The 18,549-nt window shown below is 41.5% G+C and overlaps 1 protein-coding gene across 2 annotated transcripts in view; it reads left to right on the top strand.

The window, feature by feature from the left end:
* Positions 1-18,549, top strand: part of LOC123491217 (matrix metalloproteinase-25-like) — a 36,747-nt gene that overhangs the window by 7,806 nt on the left and 10,392 nt on the right. The window contains exons 3-7 of one of the 2 annotated variants that reach the window (XM_045221339.1): positions 5,144-5,291; positions 13,781-14,091; positions 15,948-16,127; positions 16,303-16,399; positions 16,525-16,607. In XM_045221339.1, coding sequence (XP_045077274.1) covers positions 5,144-5,291; positions 13,781-14,091; positions 15,948-16,127; positions 16,303-16,399; positions 16,525-16,607 — 819 coding nt within the window. The remainder of the gene's footprint in view (positions 1-5,143; positions 5,292-13,780; positions 14,092-15,947; positions 16,128-16,302; positions 16,400-16,524; positions 16,608-18,549) is intronic. The other variant, XM_045221340.1, reaches the window with a different exon arrangement.

Below are 18,549 nucleotides of genomic sequence, written 5' to 3'. Positions count from 1 at the left end.
CCAAGCAGGTCTCTTCTTCTTATTGGTGTCCTTTAGTACTGGTTTCTTTGCAGCAATTCGACCACGAAGGCCTGATTCACACAGTCCCCTCTGAACAGTTGATGTTGAGATATCTGTTACTTGAACTCTGTGAAGCATTTATTTGGGCTGCAATTTCTGAGGCTGGTAACTCTAATGAACTTATCCTCTGCAGCAGAGGTAACTCTGGGTCTTCCATGCCTGTGGCAGTCCTCATCATAGCCAGTTTCATCATAGCGCTTGATGGTTTTTGCGACTGCACTTGAAGAAACTTTGAAAGTTCCTGAAATTTCTGTATTGACTGACCTTCATGTCTTAAAGTAATGATGGACTGTCGTTTCTCTTTGCTTATTTGAGCTGTTCTTGCCATAATGTGGACTTGGTCTTTTACCAAATAGGGCAAACTTCTGTATACCCGCCCCTACATTGTCACAACACAACTGATTGGCTCAAACACATTAAGAAGGAAATAAATTCCACAAATTAACTTTTAAGGCACACCTGTTAATTGAAATGCATTCCAGGTGACTACCTCATGAAGCTGGTTGAGAGAATGCCAGGAGTGTGCAAAGCTGTCATCAAGGCAAAGGGTGGCTATTTGAAGAATTTGAAATATAAAATATATTTTGATTTGTTTAAACACTTTTTTTGGTTACTACATGATTCCATATGTGTTATTTAATATGTTTGATGTCTTCACTATTACTCTACAATGTACAGAATTGTAAAAATAAAGAAAAACCCTTGAATGAGTAGGTGAGTCCAAACTTTTGACTGGTACTATATATTTGACTGGTACTATATATATATATATACAGTGGGGAAAAAAAGTATTTAGTCAGCCACCAATTGTGCAAGTTCTCCCACTTAAAAAGATGAGAGAGGCCTGTCACTTTCATCATAGGTACACGTCAACTATGACAGACAAATTGAGGAAAAAAATCCAGAAAATCACATTGTAGGATTTTTTAATGAATTTATTTGCAAATTATGGTGGAAAATAAGTATTTGGTCACCTACAAACAAGCAAGATTTCTGGCTCTCACAGACCTGTAACTTCTTATTTAAGAGGCTCCTCTGTCCTCCACTCTTTACCTGTATTAATGGCACCTGTTTGAACTTGTTATCAGTATAAAATACACCTGTCCACAACCTCAAACAGTCACACTCCAAACTCCACTGTGGCCAAGACCAAAGAGCTGTCAAAGGACACCAGAAACAAAATTGTAGACCTGCACCAGGCTGGGAAGACTGAATCTGCAATAGGTAAGCAGCTTGGTTTGAAGAAATCAACTGTGGGAGCAATTATTAGGAAATGGAAGACAAACAAGACCACTGATAATCTCCCTCGATCTGGGGCTCCACGCAAGATCTCACCCCGTGGGGTCAAAATGATCACAAGAACGGTGAGCAAAAATCACAGAACCACACAGGGGGACCTAGTGAATGACCTGCAGAGAGCTGGGACCAAAGTAACAAAGCCTACCATCAGTAACACACTACGCCGCCAGGGACTCAAATCCTGCAGTGCCAGACGTGTCCCCCTGCTTAAGCCAGTACATGTCCAGGCCCGTCTGAAGTTTGCTAGAGTGCATTTGGATGATCCAGAAGAGGATTGGGAGAATGTCTTATGGTCAGATGAAACCAAAATAGAACTTTTTGGTAAAAACTCAACTCGTCGTGTTTGGAGGACAAAGAATGCTGAGTTGCATCCAAAGAACACCATACCTACTGTGAAGCATGGGGGTGGAAACATCATGCTTTGGGGCTGTTTTTCTGCAAAGGGACCAGGACGACTGATCCGTGTAAAGGAAAGAATGACTGGGGCCATGTATCGTGAGATTTTGAGTGAAAACCTCCTTCCATCAGCAAAGGGCATTGAAGATGAAACGTGGCTGGGTCTTTCAGCATGACAATGATCCCAAACACACCGCCCGGGCAACGAAGGAGTGGCTTCGTAAGAAGCATTTCAAGGTCCTGGAGTGGCCTAACCAGTCTCCAGATCTCAACCCCATAGAAAATCTTTGGAGGGAGTTGAAAGTCCGTGTTGCCCAGCTACAGCCCCAAAACGTCACTGCTCTAGAGGAGATCTGCATGGAGGAATGGGCCAAAATACCAGCAACAGTGTGTGAAAACCTTGTGAAGACTTACAGAAAACGTTTGACCTGTGTCATTGCCAACAAAGGGTATATAACAAAGTATTGAGAAACTTTTGTTATTGACCAAATACTTATTTTCCACCATAATTTGCAAATAAATTCATTAAAAATCCTACAATGTGATTTTCAGGATTTGTTTTCCTCATTTTGTCTGTCATAGTTGACGTGTACCTATGATGAAAATTACAGGCCTCTCTCATCTTTTTAAGTGGGAGAACTTGCACAATTGGTGGCTGACTAAATACTTTTTTCCCCCACTGTATATATACAGTGGGGAAAAAAAGTATTTAGTCAGCCACCGATTGTGTGTGTCTGTTCTTTTGCCCATCTTCATCTTTTCTTTTTATTGGCCAGTCTGAGATATGGCTTTTTCTTTGCAACTCTGCCTAGAAGGTCAGCATCCCGGAGTCGCCTCTTCACTGTTGACGTTGAGACTTGTGTTTTGCGGGTACTTTTTAATGAAGCTGCCAGTTGAAGACCAGTGAGGCGCCTGTTTCTCAAACTAGACACTCTAATGTATTTGTCCTCTTGCTCAATTGTGCACTGGGGCCTCCCACTCCTCTTTCTATTCTGGTTAGAGCCAGTTTGCGCTGTTCTGTGAAGGGGTAGTACACAGCGTTGTACGAGATCGTTTCTTGGCAATTTCTCGCATGGACTAGCCTTCATTTCTCAGAAAAAGAATAGACTGACGAGTTTCAGAAGAAAGTTATTTGTTTCTGGCCATTTTGAGCCTGTAATCGAACCCACAATTGCTGATGCTCCAGATACTCAACTATTCTCAAGAAGACCAGTTTTATTGCTTCTTTAATCAGCACAACAGTTTTCAGCTGTGCTAACATAATTACAAAAGGGTTTTCTAATGATCAATTAGCCTTTTAAAATGATAAACTTGGATTAGCAAACACAACGTGCCATTGGAACACAAGACTGATGGTTCCTGATAATGGGCCTCTGTACGCCTATGTAGATATTCCATAAAAAATCAGCCGTTTCCAGCTACAATGTCTACACTGTATTTCTGATCAATTTGATGTTATTTTAATGGACAGAAAAATTACTTTTCTTTCGAAAACAAGGAAATTTGTAAGTGACCCCAAACTTTTGAATGGTAGTGTATATATACAGTGGGGGAAAAAAGTATTTAGTCAAAAAAGATAAAAAAAGATAAAAAGATGAGAGAGGCCTGTAATTTTCATCATAGGTACACGTCAACTATGACAGACAAAATGAGAAGAACAAAATCCTGAAAATCACATTGTAGGATTTTTAATGAATTTATTTGCAAATTATGGTGGAAAATAAGTGTTTGGTCAATAACAAAAGTTTCTCAATACTTTGTTATATACCCTTTGTTGGCAATGACACAGGTCAAACGTTTTCTGTAAGTCTTCACAAGGTTTTCACACACTGTTGCTGGTATTTTGGCCCATTCCTCCATGCAGATCTCCTCTAGAGCAGTGATGTTTTGGGGCTGTCGCTGGGCAACACAGACTTTCAACTCCCTCCAAAGATTTTCTATGGGGTTGAGATCTGGAGACTGGCTAGGCCACTCCAGGCCCTTGAAATGCTTCTTACGAAGCCACTCCTTCGTTGCCCGGGCGGTGTGTTTGGGATCATTGTCATGCTGAAAGACACAGCCACGTTTCATCTTCAATGCCCTTGCTGATGGAAGGAGGTTTTCACTCAAAATCTCACGATACATGGCCCCATTCATTCTTTTCTTTACACGGATCAGTCGTCCTGGTCCCTTTGCAGAAAAACAGCCCCAAAGCATGATGTTTCCACCCCCCATGCTTCACAGTAGGTATGGTGTTCTTTGGATGCAACTCAGCATTCTTTGTCCTCCAAACACGACGAGTTGAGTTTTTACCAAAAAGTTATATTTTGGTTTCATCTGACCATATGACATTCTCCCAATCCTCTTCTGGATCATCCAAATGCACTCTAGCAAACTTCAGACGGGCCTGGACATGTACTGGCTTAAGCAGGGGGGACACGTCTTGCACTGCAAGATTTGAGTCCCTGGCGGCGTAGTGTGTTACTGATGGTAGGCTTTGTTACTTTGGTCCCAGCTCTCTGCAGGTCATTCACTAGGTCCCCCCCGTGTGGTTCTGGGATTTTGCTCACCGTTCTTGTGATCATTTTGACCCCACGGGGTGAGATCTTGCGTGGAGCCCCAGATCGAGGGAGATTATCAGTGGTCTTGTATGTCTTCCATTTCCTAATAATTGCTCCCACAGTTGATTTCTTCAAACCAAGCTGCTTACCTATTGCAGATTCAGTCTTCCCAGCCTGGTGCAGGTCTACAATTTTGTTTCTGGTGTCCTTTGACAGCTCTTTGGTCTTGGCCATAGTGGAGTTTGGAGTGTGACTGTTTGAGGTTGTGGACAGGTGTCTTTTATACTGATAACACGTTCAAACAGGTGCCATTAATACAGGTAACGAGTGGAGGACAGAGGAGCCTCTTAAAGAAGAAGTTAGAGGTCTGTGAGAGCCAGAAATCTTGCTTGTTTGTAGGTGACCAAATACTTATTTTCCACCATAATTTGCAAATAAATTCATAAAAAATCCTACAATGTGATTTTCTGGATTTTTTTTTCTCAATTTGTCTGTCATTGTTGACGTGTACCTATGATGAAAGTTACAGGCCTCTCTCATCTTTTTAAGTGGGAGAACTTGCACAATTGGTGGCTGACTAAATACTTTTTTCCCCCACTGTATATATATATATATATATATATATATATATATATATATATCATATATATATTTTTTTTTTTTAAATATATATATAAAGAGAGTGAGCCTGGATATCGGCATCTTGGTTTCTCCACTAAAATAATCACACACCGTAACTGTTATTGTACACACTGATGAAAGTATAGAATATAATTATAAAAATATGAATGTCCTCTCTATCTCTCCCCCTAACTCTCTCTCTGTCCCCCCACCCTCTCCTCCCTCAGACCATGCTACTCTTTCTCTGATGAAGACCCCTCGCTGTTCCCTGCCTGACATTGTTGGAACAGAAGACCTGAGGAAGAGAAGGAGGAAGAGGAAAAAGAGATATGCTTTGACCGGGCTGAGCTGGAAAAATAATGATATCACCTGGAGGTATGATGTCACTGTCACTCTGAATGCTGATTGGCTGACAGCTGTGGTATATCAGACCGTATACCATGGGTATGACAATAAATTACTGTTTACTGTTCTAATTACGTTGGTAACCAGTTTATAATAGCAATAAGGCACCTTGGGGGTTTGTGGTATATGGCCAATATACCACGGCTAATGGCTGCATCCAAGCACTCCGCGTTGCGCTGTGGATAATAACAGCCCTTAGTCGTGGTATATTGGCAATATACCACACCTCCTCGGGTCTTATTGCTTAATTATACCAGTTACCAGATTCCGAATTAACTTAGTTACCAGATTTCGAAACAACTCAATTACCAGCTGTTTACGTGGCACATACTAGGCCATACTAGTCTCCACTCGATTTAACGTTTAAAAAACATACAGATGCGCTAGTTAAAAAGCTAAGGTTTAAAGTGGGTTTATTTTTTAGAAATAGGTCTTGCCTCTCCCTAAATAGCAGGAAGCAGATTGTACATTCAACTTTCCTGCCAGTTCTTGACTATTGTGACACCATTTACCAGAATGCAGCAGCCACTACTCTTAAACCTTTGGATGCCATCTACCATAGTGCCGTTCGTTTTATCACAGGTGACAGTTTTAATACTCATCACTGTATCCTTTATCAAAAGGTTGGCTGGTCCTCATTAAAGTCCCATAGATCACTTCATTACTCCCTTTTTGTTTAAAAAGCTATACTACTAAGCTTCCGACTTAACTAACTTATTAAAGTATAAAAGAATGAGATACCAAACCCGTTCACAGGATTGGTTAACTCTTGAAGTTCCTCGGGTCTCCACCGAACTAGGATAATCCGCTTTTAGTTTTAATACACCTCATTGCTGGAACCAACTACAAAGCTGTCATCAAGGGAAAGGGTGGCTATTTGAAGAATCTCAACAATAACATATTTTTTTATTTGTTTAACACTGTTTTGTGTTATTTCATAGTTTTGATGTCTTCACTATTATTCTACAATGTAGAAAATAGAAAAAACCCTTGAATGAGTAGGTGTTCTAAAACTTTTGACCGGTAGTATATTTTCTAGGATTGATGAGACCTTGGACTCACTTGCCGGCGCTCAGACTTAGCCAGTGTGTACTGGCAAGATGAGGATCATTGCAAAAATGCTTTTGTGACAATGAGAGGACATTCGAATTCCAGGTCATGGGGTTTGGGTTGACAAATGCTCCAAGCAGCTTTCAGCATCTCATGGACCTGGTTTTGGCTGATTTACGGTGGACAACATGTTTGGTGTACTTAGATGACATCATAGTGTTTGGTCGTACATTCCAAGAGCATGTGAAGCGTTTAGACAAGGTTCTCAGCAGATTGGAGCAGGCAGGACTAAGGTGAAGACATCTAAGTGCCATTTGTTCAGGTTACAGGTGAGCTACACGGGACACATCTCAGCTAAGGGAGTGTCCACTGACCCCATGAAAACAGAGACAGAAGCTTTTTAGGCCTGGCGTCATCCTACAGGAGGTTCATAACAGATTTTGCAGCCATGGCGGAGCCTTTGTACAGATTGACAGATAAGGGGAAAATGTTTGAGTGGAACACAGTGTGTGAAGTGGCATTTAATGAATTGATGTCCAAGCTTACCACATCCCACATACTTGCTTTCCCGGACCCAAATCTAGATTTCATAATGAATACTGACGCATGTGACATAGGCATAGGGGTAGTCCTCTCCCAGAAACACGAGGGTAGAGAGAGAGTAGTAGCATATGCCAGTTGGGCACTGTCAAAACAGGAGAGGAAGTATTCACCTACCAAGAAGGAGCTTCTTGTTGTGGTAGTGTTTCTTAAACATTTCAGACAGTTTTTGCTGGGGAGGAAATTTCTACTGAGAACTGATCACAGCTCACTGAGGAGGCTGAGTAACTTCAAACAACCTGAGGGACAGTTGGCTAGATGGTTAGAGAAACTGGATCAGTTTGACTATGATATTGTCCACATGCCAGAGAGTCTGCACAGTAATGCAGATGGTGTGTCACACCAACACACACAGACAGAGAGTGTAGACACAGCCGACTCACAGGAGGCCACTATCAATCTGAGAGGCATCGAAAACAAGCCTCAGGGTGTCACTATTGAGCCTGTAGTTGGAGCTCAAACAAGCCAGTCCCCACAAATGCAGCTTTCCTTTTGGAAGCACATGATAGAGATCCTGTGGTCTCCCAGTTAAATAAATTGAAAAAAGAGGGTAGAACAGAGCTCCCTGTGGAGTTGCAATCGGAGCCAAAGTTCAGGCCTTTCAAACAAGTGTGGGGGGCATTACATGTGAAGAATGGGGTGTTATGCCTTGAGAGTCAAATCTATGAGACAGATGACACCATCTGGAGAGGGGTTGAACCAGATGAGCTCGTACATGAGATACTTACCTTCCGTTTGGCCACTCTACCATAAAGGCCTGATTGGTAAAGTGCTGCAAAGATGGTTGTTCTTCTGGAAGGTTCTCCCATCTCTGCAGAGGAACTCTGGAGCTCTATCAGAGTGACCTTCGTGTTCTTGGTCACCTCTCTGACCAAGGCCCTTCTCCCCCAATTGCTCAGTTTGGCCAGGTGGCCAGCTCTAGGAAGAGTCTGGGTGGTTCCAAACTTCTTCCATTTAAGAATGATGGAGGCCACTGTGTTCTTAGGGACCTTCAATGCTGCAGAACATTTTTGGTACACTTCCCCAGATCTGTGCCTCGATCACAATCCTGTCTTGGAGCTCTACGGACAATTCCTTTGACCTCATGGCTTGGTTTTTGCTCTGACATGCTCTGTCAACTGTGGGACCTTATATAGACAGGTGTGTGCCTTTCCAAATCATGTCCAATCATTTGAATTTACCACAGGTAGGGCTGTGGTGGTCACAAAATATTGTCAGCCGGTGATTGTCAAGCAAATAACTGTCGGCCTCAAGGTAATTGACCGTTAATTAACGTAAACACATTTAGCATCTCCTGGCTTCTACGCATAGCCTACAAGCCACTGATGCTGACCTTTGGAACATCTACATTTTAAAAACTCTAATAAATCCTTGTAATATAGCCTACACCTTCACAATAAATCCATTATTTATTTTAGACAGGTCTAAAGAAGCATGAAATGAAGAAAATGTAGTCTACTCTGAGTTGTCCTTATGTTAGGTCCTGATCTGGCTATGCCAAATGTCTGTGGGCTACACTAGTTCATTTAGCAGACAACATTTGCTTAGAATTCCGTGGCATTAATTTATAGTATGAAGAATACAATTGAACAAAGCTGAATAAAATATAAAGGATATTTTCTCCAAACGATTTGAGGGAGTGCGCACATTCGGCTATTCTGTGTTGAGCGGTTAACAAAGAAATAGGTATTCCTATATGCTTAATTTAGAGTTATTAATGTAACTTTAGTTGTTCTACAAACATTGGGCTATACAGTGCCCTCCGCTGATATTGGCACCCTTGGTAAATCTGAGCAAAACAGGCTGTGAAATGTTTTTATTTGCTGTTTATCCTCTTGGTCTTTCATTCAAAATATTCACAAAAATCTAACCTTTAATTGAAGTAAAATGATTGAAAAAAATAAATGTGAAATTTACTCCGAAACATGTGTGCCACAATTATTGGCACCCCTACAAATTATTTTCAGTAAAATCTAACTGAAGTTTATTCCCATTCATATTTTATGTTTTTAAGTTCACCTGAGTGATTAGGTACACTTAAGTGGTAAGCCATGACTTCCTGTTTCACTGGGGTATAAATATGAGGTGACACACAGGCCAAGTTCTCATAGTCATCCATCATTATGGGAAAGACCCAAGAATACAGTAATGATGTGCAACAAAAGGTTGTTGAGCTGCACAAATCAGGAAATGTCTATAAAAAAAATAGCTCAACAGTTGAAAATGCCCATTTCCACTATCAGGGCAATAATTAAGAAGTTTAAGCAACTGGAGATGTTAACAATCGGCCTGGAAGAGGACGTGTGTCTATATTGACCCCACGCACAGTGAGGAGGATGGTTCGAGTAGCCAAAAAATCTCCAAGGATCCCAGCTGGAGAATTGCAGACGTTAGCTGGGTCTTGGGGTCAGAAAGTCTCCAAAACTACGATCAGACATAACCACAAGTTGTTTGGGAGGGTTGCCATAAAAAAGCCTTCATCAAACAACAAACTCAAGCGCCTACAGTTTGCCAAATGTTACTGGAACTTTCAATGGGACTTGGTTCTATAGTCAGATGAGACCAAAATATAGCTTTTTGGAAACAAACACCAGAGGTGGGTTTGGCATAGACAGAAAGATAGCCATGCAGAAATGTACCTCATCCCCACTGAAGTATGGTGGTGGATCTTTGATGTTGTGGGGCTGTTTTGTCTTCCAAAGGCCCTGGACAACTTGTTAGGATACATGGTATCATGGACTCCATCAAGTACCAGCAGATATTACATCAAAACCTGACTGCCTCTGCTAGGAAGCTTAAACTGGGCCGTGGTTGGATCTTCCAGCAGGACAATGATCCAAAGCATACCTCAAAATCAACACAAAAATGGTAAACTGACCACAGAATCAAGGTTTTGCCATGGCCATCCCAGTCCCCTGACCTAAACCCCATAGAAAACCTGTGGGATGAGCTGAAGAGGAGAGTCCACAAGCATGGACCTCGGAATCTGAAGGATCTGGAGAGATTCTGTATGGAGGAATGGTCTCAGATCCCTTGCCATGTGTTCTCCAAACTCATTACGCATTATAGGAGAAGACTCTGAGCTGTTATTTTGGCAAAGGGAGGTTGCACAAAGTATTGAATGAAGGGGTGCCAATAATTGTGGCAAACATATATTTGAGAAAAAATATTTGTTTTATGATAAGAATAATTTTTTTCTTTCAATTATTTTACTTTAATTAAAGGTTAGATTTCTGTGAATAGACCAAGAGGATAAACAATTTTTTCTTTAAATTCACAGCCCGTTTTGCTCATATTTACCAAGGGTGCCAATATTAGTAGAGGGCACTGTATGTTTTGATTTTTAATACATTGTAAGGCTGCATGATGCGACTCTAATGATGATTTGAAAAATGTCGCTTGAAAGGCATGAGCTCTGCTTAGTTTTTTGCGCAGGCACACACAACATCAGTCACTTATTCACAATTTGACAAGCACTTGATAATGCCTAGAATTTCACGGCGGCATCCCCTTTGTGTGGCCGTAATGCACCCTAAAAAAATGAAAGTGCATGTCTGCGCATGTCCTTATCCATCAAGATGGCGCCGGAGGAGATGGTTGCCGTTTTACGGCCCTCTAACTGTGTGTTTTTTCGCGTTTTTTGGAATTTATTCTGTACATAATGTTTCTGCCACCGTCTCTTATAACCAAAAAGAGGTTCTGGATGTCAGGACAGCGATATCTCACCTCGTATTGGACGAAGGTTTTTTCTTCAACGAGTCAGAAGCAAAGGATATTCTACAGACACCCGACAAGGCCCAAATCCCTGTCATTCGCATGAGAAAGAGACAGAGATATCGTGGACGTAGGTCGGGGTGCCTTGTAAGGATCCGACGGCGAGCGAGTAATCTGCCTCTTCTATCAATCCTATTAGCCAACCTACAATCATTGGAAAACAAAATGGACGACCTAAGATCAAGGATATCTTCTGTTTCACCAAGTCGTGGCTGAACGACGACATGGATAACATACAGCTGGTGGGATATACGCTACATCGGCAGGATAGAACGGCTGACTCCGGTAAGACAAGGGGTGGCGGTCTGTGTATATTTGTAAACAACAGCGGATGCATAAAATCTAATACTAAGGAAGTCTCGAGGTTTTTCTCGCCTGAGGTAGAGGATCTCATGATAAGCTGTAGACCACACTATTTACCAAGAGAGTTTTCTTCTATATTTTTCATAGCTGTCTATTTACCACCACAAACCGATGCTGGCACTAAAATTGCACTCAATGAGCTGTATAAGGCCATAAGCAAACAGGAAAACGCTCATCCAGAGGCAGCGCTCCTAGTGGCCGGGGACTTTAATGCAGGGAAACTTAAATCCGTTCTGCCTAATTTCTATCAGCATGTTAAATGTGCAACCAGAGGACAAAAAAACTCTAGACCACCTTTACTCCACACACAGAGACGCATACAAAGTTGTCCCTTGCCCTCCATTTGGCAAATCTGACCATAATTCTGTCCTCCTGATTCCTGCTTATGAGCAAAAACTAAAGCAGAAAGCACAAGTAACTTGGTTAATAAGGAAGTGGTCAGATGACGCAGATGCTAAGCTACAGGACGGTTTTGCTAGCACAGACTGGAATATGTTCCGGGATTCTTCCGATGGCATTGAGGAGTACACCACATCAGTCACTGGCTTCATCAATAAGTGCATCGATGACGTCGTCCCCACAGTGACCGCACGTACATACCCCAACCAGAAGCCATGGATTACAGGCAACATCCGCACTGAGCTAAAGGGTAGAGCTGCCGCTTTCAAGGAGCGGGACTCTAACCCGGACGCTTATAAGAAATCCTGCTATGCCCTCCGACGAACCATCAAACAGGCAAAGAGTCAATACAGGACTAAGATTGAATCGTACTACACCGGCTCCGACAGGGCTTGCAAACTACATTACAGACTACAAAGGGAAGCACAGCCGCAGGCTGCCCAGTGACACGAGCCTACCAGACGAGCTAAATCACTTCTATGCTTGCTTCGAGACAAGCAACACTGAAGCATGCATGAGAGCATCAGCTGTTCCGGTTGAATATGTGATCACGCTCTCCATAGCCGATGTGAGTAAGACTTTTAAGCAGGGCAACATTCACAAGACCGCAGGGCCAGACGGATTATCAGGACCTGTATTCCGAGCATGTGCTGACCAACTGGCAAGTGTCTTCACTGACATTTTCAACATGTCCCTGACTGAGTCTGTAATACCAACATGTGTCAAGCAGACCACCATAGTCTCTGTGCCCAAGAACACTAAGATAACCTGCATAAATGACTACTGTTATTTTATTTTACTGCTGCTCTTTAATTATTATTATATATATTTCTTTACTTATATATTTTTACCTTATTTTTTTCTTTAAACTGCATTGTTGGTTAAGGGCTTGTAAGTAAGCATTGCACTGTAAGGTCTACACCTGTAATATTAGGTGCATGTGGCAAATAAAATTTGATTTGAATTCCAAGGTGCATATTGAAGATATTGGAAGACCTGTTATCAAGTACTTTTCATCAGCCAACCAGATGAGTAGGCCTAACAAACAGCAAAAGCACTAGCCCATGTCAATCTACTATCCCCCATAGTACAAAGATCGACCTATTCTGTTCTGTGCAAGAAATAAATATTCCAAACATAGTCTAGGACAGTTGTGGGATGCGATATATCCCAAATTAATAAAACCACTATCATTAAAAAACAATTTTTACACAATGTAGCTGACGCAACAGATCAGAATGTTTAGCTTAAAATGTTGATAAACTATTAGGCTATTTCTTCACATTATAAGCGCAGCAATGCACACATGGTAGTAAGCTATAAGCGCAAATGTTCCATTAGAGGAAAACACCATTATAAAAAGTGACCGCAAATGCAATTATGCATGTCATGCTTTTATTATAAAGGTGCATTTTTATGGTGAAAATTATCTTCCCCAAACTTGAAACTCACGCGCTGCTTATGTATGCGCAAAGCTGTCATCAAAGCAAAGGGTGGCTTTTTGAAGAATCTCAAATATAAAATATATTCTGATTTGTTTAACACTTTTTTGGTTACTACATGATTCCATATGTGTTCTTTCATAGTTTTGATGTCTTCACTATTATTCTACAATGTAGAAAATAGTAAAAATAAAGAAAAACCCTTGATTGAGTAGGTGTTCTAAAACTTTTGACTGGTAGTGTACAGTATTCATTTTTTTTGTATCCGTTTCCATACTGTTTCCCTATCTTTAGTAGATATACCATACGGTTAAAGAGAAAATAGCCTAATTAATGAAAAAAGCATCTAATCAACAATGGTATTATTTTCAATTAACTCTGCAACTCTTCCAACTATTGATGTATTTCACAACTGCCGTCAGTTTGATGCCAAAACATTGACAACAAATACATAGTGACAATGTAAAAAAAATGAATAAAGGATATTTCATGCTAAAACCCTCATATTATTCATTAAGGTGATGGTTTATATTCAGGATAATGTTTTACAGCTTTGTCATTCTATTTTTAATTTTTTTAATCATTTTATTTAATTATTTTATGCATTTTACATATGCTAAGGTCACACAGAGGGCCAGAGATAGTTACAGACAACTGTACAAATCTGAAGTACCCAAAAGGGCCACTAGATGTCTTGTGATAGACATAAAATCCTTGAAAGATACCATGATTCTGGTAGTTTACTGGTAAACTTTGAAAGTTTCCAGTAATATACCCTTCTTTGCAACCCTAATCTCCTCTCATGCCCTGCCTCATTCTCCCCCACTCCAGTGTGCACAGCTACCCCTCCCCCTCCCTGTCCCCCTCCCTTCGCCCCGAACTGGTGGACCTCATCCTCACCTACGCCCTCCGTGTGTGGAGCAACCCCACCCCCCTCAACTTCCACCTTCTTCGCCCCTCCCGGGACCACCCCGACCAAGAGGGGGACTTCAGGGTGTCCTTCCTCAGCTCCTACCACGAGGACGGGTACCCCTTCGATGGCAGAGGGGGCACCCTGGCTCACGCCTTCTTCCCTGGGACGGCGGACATGGCGGGGGACACCCACTTTGACAATGGGGAGAGCTGGAGTTACGGGTATGGAGGTGAGGGAGAGGCTTACGGCTTAACACACATACACAGTGTGTACTTCTGTGAATAACATAATGAGATTTGAATTGCTTTCTCTTTCTCTTTCCCTCTCTATCCATCTATCTCATTTCCTCCCCCCATCTCTTACTCTCTCCCTCTCTTTCCTAACCTTGTCTCTCCCTTTTTTTCCCTCCCTCCATTTCTGTCATTCTCTCCCTCTATCGCCAAATTGCCTATACCTACAGTATATGTACATGTCTACCTCAATTACCTTGTACCCCTGCACATCGACTCGGTACTGGTACCCCATGTAGAGCTGAAGTCGGAAGTTTGCATACACTTAGGTTGGAGTCATTAAAACTCATTTTTAAACCACTCCACACATTTCTTGTTAACAAACTATAGTTTTGGCAAGTCGGTAAGGACATACACTAAGTTGACTGTGCCTTTAAACAGCTTGGAAAATTCCAGAAAATGATGTCATGGCTTTTGAAGCTTCTGATAGGCTAATTGACTTCATTTGAGTCAATTGGAGGTGTACCTGTGGATGTATTTCAAGGCCTACCTTCAAACTCAGTGCCTCTTTGCTTGACATCATGGGAAAATCAAAGATGAACGTACTTTGTTGCGAAAAGTGCAAATCAATCCCAGAACAACAGCAAAGGACCTTGTGAAGATGCTGGAGGAAACAGGTACAAAAGTATCAATATCCACAGTAAAACGAGTCCTATTACGACATAACCTGAAAGGCCGCTCAGCAAGGAAGAAGCCAGTGCTCCAAAACCGCCATAAAAAAGCCAGACTATGGTTTGCAACTGCACATGGGGACAAAGATCATGCTTTTTGGAGAAATGTCCTCTGGTCTGATGAAACAAAAAATATAACTGTTTGGCCATAATGACCATCGTTATGTTTGGAGGAAAAGGGGGGCAGCTTGCAAGCCGAAGAACACCATCCCAAACGTGAAGCACGGTGGTGGCAGCATCATGCTGTGGGGGTGCTTTACTGCAGGAGGGACTGGTGCACTTCACAAAATAGATGGCATCATGAGGAAGGGAAATTATGTGGATATATTGAAGCAACACCTCAAGACGTCAGTCAGGAAGTTAAAGCTTGGTCGCAAATGGGTCTTCCAAATGGACAATGACCCCAAGCATACTTCCAAAGTTGTGGCAAAATGGCTTAAGGACAACAAAGTCAAGGTATTGGAGTGGCCATCACAAAGCCCTGACCTCAATCCTATAGAAAATGTGTGGGCAGTACTGAAAAAGCGTGTGCGAGCAAGGAGGCCAACAAACCTGACTCAGTTACACCAGCTCTGTCAGGAGGAATGGGATAAAAATTCACCCAACTTATTGTGGGAAGCTTGTGGAAGGCTCCCCGAAACGTTTGACCCAAGTTAAACAATTTAAAGGCAATGCTACCAAATACTACTTGAGTGTATGTAAACTTCTGACCCACTGGGAATGTGATGAAAGAAATAAAAGCTGAAATAAATCATTCTCTACGATTATTCTGACATTTCATATTCTTAAAATAAAGTGGTGATCCTAACTGACCTAAGACAGGGAATTTTTACTAGGATTAAATGTCAGGAATTGTGAAAAACTGAGTTTAAATGTATTTGGCTAAGGTGTATGTAAACTTCCGACTTCAACTGTATATAGCAAAGTTATCGTTACTCATTGTGTATTTATTCCTTGTGTTATTATTTTTCTATTATTTCAATTTTTTTCTCTTTGCATTGTTGGGCCCGTGAGTAAGCATTTCACTGTTAGTCTACACCTATTGTTTACCAAGCATGGGATAAATACAATTTGATTTGAGATCTATTGTGTCTCTTTTTCTCTCCTCTCCATCTCTCTCTCAGATGACATTGGCACCACTGATCTCTTCACGGTGGCGGTGCATGAGTTTGGCCACGCCCTGGGCCTCTCACATTCCTCTTCCAATCCCTCCATCATGAGGCCATACTACCAGGGGACTGTGGGGGACATCCAGAGCTATACACTACCTACCGATGACAGGCTGGGAATACAGGCTATTTATGGTACACACCATCACACTCACACACAGTGCACACACACACATTTGAAGTCTTTATTTGGGTCCTCAACAAAGGGAATTGTCATAAAGACCCATATGCAGTACATACGCACGCATGCACAACACAAACAGACACAGGAACACAAATGCTCAAAAAACACTGAAATGGTATTTCATAGGAAAGAGAAGAAAGTCTGCAACGCATCCCACTCCGGCCCCCACCACTCCCAAGCTACCTTTACTGCCCAGTCCTCCATCCCCAAGACTAACACCACAGTGAGTGTATAACTGGGCAAATACTGCACTACTACTATTGTTACAGTTAAGATACTATATCACAATATCATGAAAATATCATAAAGATACAGTACCCTCTCTCTACCGCCACTTACAAAACACAGCCCAGACCCTGCTCTGCCAGATCGCTGTGAGGGGAAATATGATGCCATTGCCAACATCAGAGGAGAAGTCTTCTTCTTCAAGGGTAAGAAGAACAACCATTTTTCATGTAAACCCCAGAAACATGTATGGGCTTGGGAATGTTAGTGTCTGTGTGGCGCCATTTTCTCACGAGCCAAAAGTGGTCCCCGAAAATTGCATACTACAGTGAGATCCAAAAGTATTTGGACAGTGACACATTTTGTGTTGTTTTGCTCTGCACTTCAGCACTTTCGATACAAATAAAGGGTAAATAATGTATTGTGTCATTTCGGAGTCACTTTTATTGTAAATAACAGTAGAATATGTTTCTAAACACTTCTACATTACCATGATTATGGATAATCCTGAATGAATTGTGAATAATGGTGAGTGAGAAAGTTACAGAGGTACAAAGATCATATCCCCAAGACCTGCTGACCTCTCACCATTACCAATAACAGGGGAGGTTAACATTTGGGGGGGTATGACGCTTATGCCTCTGTAACTTTCTCACTCATCATTATTCACTCATCATTCATGATTATATATTCTTATTTACAATAAAAGTGACTCCAAAATGACATTATTTACCATTCATTTGTATCCAAAGTGCTGAAGTACAGAGCCAAAACAACACAAAATGTGTCACTGTCCAAATACTTTTGGATCTCACTGTAGTATACAATTTTCGGGGACCACTTTTGGCTCGTGAGCGCTACTTTCAGAACTACTGGCTAAAAAGTATACAAAGTACTGGTGTCTCTCTTTAAAGGGAAGATTGCAGAATTAGGTTGCTGTTAAACATTCTGATTGGTTTCATCCTTCCAACTAAAAGTCCCAATACGACATATCACTTTAGAATTGTATTTTGGGCAACATTTTTATTTTTATCTGAATTTAACCAAGGTGATGTCGTTCAGAAAAGTGACGTCAAGAGAAGAACACACGTGTGAATACACAGCAGGAGTGAAGTCACTGTCCACATAAGACAGGAAAGACCCACATCATTGTTTATTTTATTTTATATTTTGGCACTTATCATCTGACCATATCCTGTGATTTCTTTATTCTGTATCAGCTAAAAAAAAAAAAAAACACTTATACAGCAGGCAGGCTTTTAGCATAGCGCATTTTACACCACTGCTGGTTTACCCCTACTAGCTAACCCCTAGCAGCCTTGAAACACATCTCTTATTAGCAGCTCAGCACATCAGCATTTCTCATACTGTTACACAAAATCAAGATAAACCTTTATCATCATAGTAGACATTGAACGTCTATAACCAAACTGGCTAAAACTGTTGTTGGCCGATGGTAGCTATAGCTCTCCACATGCTAACCTGAGTACTAACATTACTAACGTTACTAGCAGCAGTAACAGTAAATCCAGGTATAATGGCTAACACACACATTGGCTACCATGATATCCTGCAACTTAAATCGGCCAATAAAGATCAGACAGTTCAGCAAAAATAAAGACATACCTTGAAATAAACAATGACATTAATCCAAACAATGACATTAATATTTGACCATTTATTTCTGCAAAACGTGCAGTGTTGATGGAGTTGTTGTAGCTTGCTTGTTAGCTAGCTAGCTTATTCCATCCCCAAACACCATGCTAGATCCGAGTGGGCCAGTTCATTTTGAATGGCCCGGTGCACTTAGATAGCTGGCTATTGTTTAGTTGCGTCATTTCAAATCTGGTATTAGGAACAAAAGAGGTCAATACACGTCTTCTAAAATAGACTAGTATTTTAATTAATGCAAACCACTTCAATAGTAAATATGATGTTCGTATATACGGGTCCACTGAAATACCACGCAGGGCACTCAGAGAACTGATCCATTGTTCTGAGTTCTTCTTCAAATACTCTGACAGAGATAGTTCCCGCTCCCTGCTGAGCCTATCAGGGTAGAGACTGAGCGTGGTTTAGACTTACTCAGCCTCTCCGTTGGCACACAGGCTGGTCCCAGACCCTTGGCGCTTTATCGTTGCACACTGT

This window comes from Coregonus clupeaformis, chromosome 7 (genome assembly GCF_020615455.1).
Source record: "Coregonus clupeaformis isolate EN_2021a chromosome 7, ASM2061545v1, whole genome shotgun sequence".
In the NCBI taxonomy this organism is placed as follows: domain Eukaryota; kingdom Metazoa; phylum Chordata; class Actinopteri; order Salmoniformes; family Salmonidae; genus Coregonus; species Coregonus clupeaformis.
This window is presented reverse-complemented; position numbering and strand designations above follow the sequence as displayed.